We start from the raw sequence: 8,150 nt of genomic DNA on the forward strand, positions 1-8,150 counted from the left end.
TTAACTAGTTGCTGACGGAGGTTTGATAGAGGGGATGCTGCATGATCTTCTCATGATGAGCCTGACTTCTATGTCTGGCAGATTATCCTGCTTAGTCTGTAAACAGCCTTCGTCAGTGGCTGCTAAATGAAGATCAAACCGAAGAGAAACAGATTTTTTCCTTAATCGAGGGTTATCTTTAAAGAAGGAACCTTCCCATTCTTTAATAACTTCATCCACTTTCTCTGTCCTGAAATGATAAAGTGAACCATTCTATAGGAAGAAGTATGAATATACAAATATATATATATATTCCATACTATGAAAAAGAAATCAAGTAATTTATATATATTTTTTGAAAAGAAATGGTGAACTGATTGCATACTCTTTTATCTCTGAGGTGTTTTTTTTTTTTTTTTTTTTTTTTTGTACTGGGGGTTGAATGTAGAGGTGTTTTACTGAGCTACATCCCCAGGCCCCCCCCCTCCCCCTTTTTTTTTAAATTTTGAGGCAGGTTTTCACTAAATTTCGTAGGCATTGCTGCTGAGACTGGCCTCAGCCTCCCAAGTTGCTGGAGGCATGTGCCACCACACCCAGCTCATCTGAGTTTTTATGTACATATTATGTACAAAGAAGTCTTTATATACTGCATTTATGTACAGTTAAAAATCTTTGGATATTTAAAGTATGTTTAGAAACATTAAAATAAGATTAATTGCTGGGATTATTTGATGGGAGTTAATTTCTTTACATATGTTTATTATTATTTCTTCACGAAAGTTATTTTACTTACTGAATAGTGCCATGAGCTTCAGTGCTTTCCTTCACAATATTCCCATTTAATATTGCCTGTTTGGTCACTGTTTCCACTTTTTCATCCTCATACTTTTGTGAGAGTTTTGTTGAAAAAGATATTTCATTTATAATGGCTGTAAAAATGTTATTTATGACATTAAATTACACTGTTAACATACTACTCACAATTAAATTAATAGTTTTATTAAAATATTACTTGCTTTTGTTACTTTGGAGTATTTAATTTCATTATAATCCCTATACATAGCACTTTACTTTTCAACTTAGTTTATTTATATAAGAAACTCACCTGAAGGTAAAACAAAACCAACTTTACTGGTGGTAGGTTTTTGATCTTTTTTCCCACCTTGGATACAACCATAATATCTGAAATTGGAAAGAACTATATTATAGGAGCAACACTGTGTTAACAAGTAATTGAAACAAATAGGAAAGTGGATAAATTGTATATCATACAATGAATGCAATATATGACCATGAAAATAAGTGAATGAAGGCTATACTGTATCTCTGTGGATGAATCTCCTAAGCATAATGTTGCATGAAAAAAGAAAAATGCAACTAATTTTATAAAGATTAAAATAACATGTAAAACAATTTCATACTTTGTTTAGGGATACATACAAATTATTATAAAGGAATATATGAGACTAATAAGCATCAAATTCAGGAATCAGGATAAGTAGAGGGGAGAGGATGAGATTGGGGGATATGGTGTAGGTGTCCAGGGAACTGCAACAACATTGGAAATACTTCTTAAACTGGGGGAAGTAGTACATGGGTGTTCATTATACTTTTCTTGATTTTTTTTTGTACATCTTAAGTATAGCATTAAAGATTTTGGCACTAGAGATTGATCCAAAGGCTTAAATATGCTAGGCAAGAGCTCTATGGTGAGCTACACCCCCATCACTTAAAAAAAAATCATTATTATTTCAAAAAACTGAGTAGCTTAGCGCCTTGCTGTTGCTGAGGCTGGCTTTGAACTTAAGACCCTGTCTCAGAGTTGAAGAGTCTGGCTTGAAACTTGCCATCCTCCTGTTGTAGCCTCCTGATAGCTAGGATTACCGGAATGTGCACTGTGCTTAGCTAGAATGATTAAATTTTAGAAAATCGCATTATAGAAATAAATACTAAAGACCAATTTGGCAACATCTTGAATGATTAGGACTTAAATAAAATTCAAAACTGTTCTTTTTACCTAACAACATATGTATTATTGCTTATATTGTATAGAACTTTATATAAAACTTTGTCTATCTCTATCTACATTAGCACTTACAGTGTGCCAGTTAAGCACTTGACACACATGAACTCATTTAATCCTCACAGAAATCTTATAAAGTAGGTATTATTCTCATTTTACAGATGAGAAAACTAAAGCACAGACAGATTAAGTAACTTCCTCGAAGTCATACTGCTAGTAAGCAATATATTTCTGAGCTCATTAATGCTTTTTGAAGGATTAAATAAATGTCAAAACTTATGGGCCAAAGTTGTTTCATCTAGTTTTATAGAGGACTCAGAATTCTGAACAAGCAGGAATAAAGATTTCTTCTTCTTCTTCTTTTTTTTTGTACTGGGAATAGAACCCAAGGGTGTTGTACCACTGAGCCACATTTCCAGACTTTATTGATTGATTGATTGATTATGCAGGGGGTTACCAGGAAATGAACTAAGGGGCACTAGATCATTGAGCCACATCCCCAGCCCTACTTTATATTTTATTTAGAGACAGGGTCTCACTGAGTTGCTTAGCACCTTGCTGTTGCTGAGGCTGGCTTTGAACTTGTGGTTCTCTTGCCTTAGCCTCTCGAGCTGCTGGGATTCCAGGTGTGGGCCACCACATCCCACTAAAAGTTTCTTTTTATGAGAACATGGAGAATTGGAGGTTATACCATGTTCAAAGATATTTGACCTCATTAGTGATATTGTATGAATAAATAAGAATTCCTGTTTTGGAGCCTTTTCCTCTCAGGACATCTGGAAGTCTTCTAAATCATGGCTCCAAAAAGTTTTGCTTTCCTTGGTTGTCATATAATTACATTATTATTATCATTATTATTATTTTGGTATTTAATGTATTGTGGGAGTGGGCCCTTTGGGTGGAGTTGTGGTGATAATACGTGACTTCCAAAATTTCTTTGTGGATGGTTTATAGAATTAATATTAAAAGAGATGAACAGTAATTAAAAAGAGAAATAAGAAAGATCATTTCAGTACTGATCAGGAATTGTTTGCATTTTGTTCTGTTTGACCTTTCAACAGCCGATTTTGGCTCTTGGGTTCCTAGTGTTAGCAAGCTGTAAATAGCTCTTCCATGTATTCATTGCAGCATGTATTAATCCTGTTTTACTGGAGGAACTCAGTGACTATACCAGGTGATGATGGGTTTTGATTTTAGGTTTCATTTCTATGACTATATCAACAATGACATAAGTGGCTCTATATGTCTGGCCCCTTGTCACTAGCTATGTAGATTAGGTACCTGATTTCTTCCTTTTCTAGGAGGCGGCGATAAGTTGCTATTTCTTGTTCCAGTCTCATCTTCGTGTTGAGAAGCATCTCATGCTCTTGCAGCTGCCTTTCGATGCCCTGCCTGACTTCCTGTAGCTCTCTCTCTAGTCCTTCAATCACAGCCTCTAGGTCTTGCAGCTGCATCTGGTAATGCTGCTCACTGGCGTGCAGGGAATTTTCAAGGCCCCTTTCCTGTTTATAGAGATGCTCATCAGTGAATCAGTGACACAAAATGTGTTTCTGAAATCTGATTTGCAATGTCTTCATTCTATTGTGTGTGTGTGTGTGTGTGTGTGTGTGTGTGTGAGTGTGACTTTTTTTCCTTTACTTTTTTCTTTTTTTTTTTTTTTGAGCTAGGGAATCAAACCCAAGGCCTTAGTGCATGCTAGGCAATTCCTACCACCAAGCCCCTCCCCACTATTCTTATTTATTTTTTTAAGTTGCATTAATTATGTCTCATTTATGCAAGAGATGTTATCCTACAGCTTCATGTACGTTCCAAATTTCTAAAACATATTTATATTTTATATACATAACGAGAGAGCTTATTATATTTCAAAAAAAAAATCCTGTAATAATTCCTATGGCAAAATGAAATCCTCTATATTGTGATTAACTTATTGTCACTCTGAGTAATTTGATTTTTTCTTTAAGTATTGAAAATACATTCAATGTCAAAGGCAGGGCAGATTGCTTATGCAAGGCATTTCAGGAAAAGGCTTTAATATTTCTATTAGAAATGTCAAAGGCATGAATTTAAAAAGCTCACTGGTAGGACTTTGGAAGCTAATTAGCACCCTATTCCCTATTTCGACCATTAGAGAGCCCCAGGGTGAACTAATTTTGAGTGAGTTGATAACAGTCAGCCTTGATTTTCAGTTTCTCACTGTAAAGTGAGGGGTATTGTTCCTTTCCCTTCTTCTTCTGCGCATGCTGGGCAAGAACCCTCGCTGAGCCCTCTGCCCCCTCTCAATCCGACACGGGATGCTGCTTCCAGACCCCAGTCTCACCACGGCGTGGAGAGACTCGATTTCCACTTGCAGGTGGTGCCACTGGCGTCGAGCCTCCTTGAGTTCTGCTTGAGCTGCCTTCAAAGCCTCTTCATCTTTGTCCATTTTTCTGCTGATATCTTCTTCTAGCTGGAAGAAAGCCAACGACGGCAACAACAAAGACAAAGAGCGCTCTTGAAAACGGGACGGATAAAAGCAATGATAAAAAAAAAATGTACAGAAATCAAAATCATTTTTTTCTTTTAATGGTTAGATTAACAAGGTGTGTCCTTGTGTTTAGTTACAAATAAATTAAATAACGTGACCGTGTCTATTGCGTGCGGAGCCTCAGCTTTCTCTGATATAAAGTGATTTCAAAAGTCCCTTCTGAATAGAATATAGTCTCTGAAGTATGGAAAAATACATGTAATTTCATGAAAAAACATCCCCTCTTTAGGGGTTAAATCTTTGACCTTTTTTTCTTTCCATTATTTATGGATAATTAAGGAAGAACTATTGAAAACTAATGATTATTTTCCTTGGTATTTTCTTGCAGCCTGTTTTTTAAAAAATTATTTTTCAGTGCTGAGGATCAAACCCAGTGCCTCACATATGCTAGGTGGCACTCTGCCTCTGAGCCACAACCCCCAGCCCCTTGTAGCCTGTTTTTTAGAACTTCAGCTATATATCCCCAAATGGGATCAGTACTGGGACCAGGAGTATAAACTGGGAGTAAATATTACTGGAAAGTACATTACTAGTAATTAGAGGATTAAGTTATCATAGGCACTAAGGTTCTTAAATATATTTCTGTATTAAGAAAACCCACTGTTTATTTACCTTTTTTCAAAATGATCTGATTAGAAGGCATCTTAATTTGGGGTATCTGGGGTAGTAATAAAAAATGACATATTAAAGTTTATTTCAAATGTTCTGGTGCTGATATTGGAATTAAAAGAAAGTGTCTTTTTAAAATTTTTTTTTAGTTGTAGATGAACACAATATCTTTATTTATTTATTTATTTTTTAATGTGGTGCTAAGGATTGAACCCAGTGCCTCATGTATGTGTACCAAGCGCTCAACCACTGAGCTCCAACCCCAGCCCAAGAAAGTGTCTTTTAACAGAATTCTCAGCATTTGGCCCCAAGAACAGTAAAAGCAACACATCAAATTGATTATAATAGTTTGAAGCCAAAATGACAACTTTTATGTTCTTATGAAAATACATTTTAAAACTAAAAAATTTAATTTGTACAATAGATTTTGTTTAAAATAAATCGGACTAAATGAAAGGCTGCAAGTAAAGTTGAGGGCAAGGCATTAGAGGACAAAACTCATTATGTTTCTTTTGGTTTGCTGGTTACTTGTTCTTAGAGTCAACTTGGCAAAGTCATACCGCAAGGAACAAATAGAACGTGAAGAAACTTGGAACTGTAAAAGCATTAAAAATGCTGATGTCAACTGGTCTTTTGGATTCTGAGTATGGAATCAGCAGCTAAGCTTGGGAGGTAGTGAGATTCCCACTTCAACTGATAGAAGGTGGCAGAATTGATACTGGGCCAGTTCTGGGGCTAAAGCATAAAAAGCCCTAACAGCTTCCCCTTCTTTGCTCCTGGTAGCCCAGGTCCATCATGTTACAAGCTTGGATACTCTGTTGGAGAGATGTAGATATGCCAGATGGAGAGAGTCTCTGAAGCTATGTGGAGTGAGACACAGGCTCAGTTGTCCTAACTTGAGCCAATCTCCTAACAATGAAGGCCAAAGTGACAAACACATAAAGGGGCCACGTTGGTGGTTTCAGGCCAGATGTGCTCTGATCACTGCATCCCAGTCAACACCGAATGTGGTAGAAGAATTCCCCAACTGAGCCTTGTCACTCCACAGTATCATGACACAGAATGCCATGGCTATTTTAATCCACTGAGTTTTTGGGGTGGCTTATTATACAGTGATTGGTAACCAAATAGCTTATGTTTCTTTATTTTGTGATTTTTGTTTCTTTTCTTTTTTTTTTTTTTGTCCTGGAATGAACCCAGAACCTTGTATTATTTTGTGACAATTAAATAATCAGGCTTTTTTGAACTCATTCCATCTGACTTTCCTGAATAATTTGGGAAATAAAATCTTTAAACTTTTATATTAAAACACTGAACTAAACTTATTGTAGTCTTATTTTTTTATTCAGATTTATTCATTTTAGCATTGAGTCTTGCAAACTAAACTTATATTGTCTCCACTCTTGCAAAACAAATTACTTATTGGATTTATAATTTTAAGAAGTTGTCATCTAATATATATATATATTTTTGCCTTCTTATTGTAAAAGGTGAGTAAACTATTTTAACACTTAAATCAAGTTTCTCAGTGACTTTGCTTAGACTCAGGTAATGATCATTCTTTATGAAGATTGAAAATGTTACCCAGAGGTAAAATTTACATTACTAAAATGAGTTGCTAATGGAATAAAGACCTGTGATTTCCTAGCAATATTTATTTCTCTTTTGGTGACCTTCTTAAGTAAACTTTCTGATGTATTTGGATGTTTGAAATAGAACTTGAACTTAGATATGATCAAACAAACCAAAAACAAACCCCTGAAACAAAATCTCCAAATTTTTGAATGTTTGTTTCAAGACTTGAGACCTTAATTAATTGCTAGAGGTGATTGTTATCTTAAAAGTAAGCATGTAAAATTGGGATTTAGCCTTTAAGTCGGCTCTCTCTCTCTTTAAAATACATATTGCAAGCCATATGCAATATGCCAACATATTGGAAATAAACATTTCTGATAGTGCAAAACAAACAAAAAAAATCTATACCCTTAAATGACCCTTAGCAAAATTTGGGAAATTTTGATTGTCAGAGTTTATTTATATCAATGGTTCTGAATGCCATACTCCCAACTCAGATGATTTCTCTTTATAACAGTCTAATATAAAACCGAACTCATTAAAAAGATCATAGAAACCTTTTAGAAACATTTCAATCTCCAGAAAGCACTCACGCCACCGACTCTTCCTCCTAAAGCCTTCCTTTAAAAGACTATCCTTGGAATAATTTCTATAAATAACTCCATACTCTTCTCTGAAGGGTTATTGGAAATGCATCCTTCCTGAAGAACATCCCAAGGAGGTCAGAGGGCACCGTTTTATGGCTTGTCGACCTCATGTTTTATTAATGACCGCCACCTCCTATCATTCATTACAAAAATCAAATGCATCGATCCCCATTTGTTGAATGGTCATTGAACAGTGCAATCACAGTATTTCCCCCCTGTCATTCCAGTCCCACTGCAGTAAAACCTAGGCTCCTTCCCCAGTATATGCTGCATTGAAAAGGAAATACTGTACCTCAGAGAGGCCGGGACAGGAATTGGGTAGACATGGACTGTCTCCTTATCCTGGGAGGTGCCTGTCTGTATGAAATCATTACCTGGAGCCTTGCTGAGAGCACCGTCTCTATCTGATTGCTGGTGAGGAGCTTTTCATAGTTTGCCCTGATCTCATTGAGGAGCTGGGACAGTTCCATTCTTTTCCCATCCTCCACCTTGGCTAACTGAACCTTATCGATAGGATGAGTCGCTGCGGCAGAGCCTGCCCCGTCTGCGTCGCTGAGAGCAGGCGCCCCGCGCGCGGGGAGCCTTAAAGACGCAGAGCTCCTTTTCCTGAAGCCTCGGAAATCCCTGTGGTTTTTCATCGGATGTTGGCCAATAAGGGGGCCCGTCGTGCGTTCCTGTTGTCACTGGTATTGTAGAAATGGCAGAATCTCCACGAAGGCAAGGGAATTAAAAAGACCCTCAGTCATTCCTGAGCACCGTGTTGGGGGCAAAGGGGGGATTCATTCATTGT

At 36.7% G+C, this 8,150-nt stretch overlaps 1 protein-coding gene across 1 annotated transcript; it reads right to left on the reverse strand.

Moving 5' to 3' along the window:
* Positions 1-7,830, reverse strand: Krt222 (keratin 222). Its single transcript, XM_026387143.2, has 6 exons — positions 7,735-7,830; positions 4,323-4,451; positions 3,284-3,504; positions 1,085-1,161; positions 773-908; positions 1-229 (listed from the first exon to the last, which is right to left on the reverse strand). The coding sequence occupies exons 1-6, from the start codon at positions 7,828-7,830 to the stop codon at positions 1-3; spliced, it is 888 nt and encodes a 295-aa protein (XP_026242928.1).
* Between the last annotated feature and the right edge of the window lie 320 nt (positions 7,831-8,150).

This window comes from Urocitellus parryii, chromosome 7 (genome assembly GCF_045843805.1).
Source record: "Urocitellus parryii isolate mUroPar1 chromosome 7, mUroPar1.hap1, whole genome shotgun sequence".
NCBI classification, from domain to species: domain Eukaryota; kingdom Metazoa; phylum Chordata; class Mammalia; order Rodentia; family Sciuridae; genus Urocitellus; species Urocitellus parryii.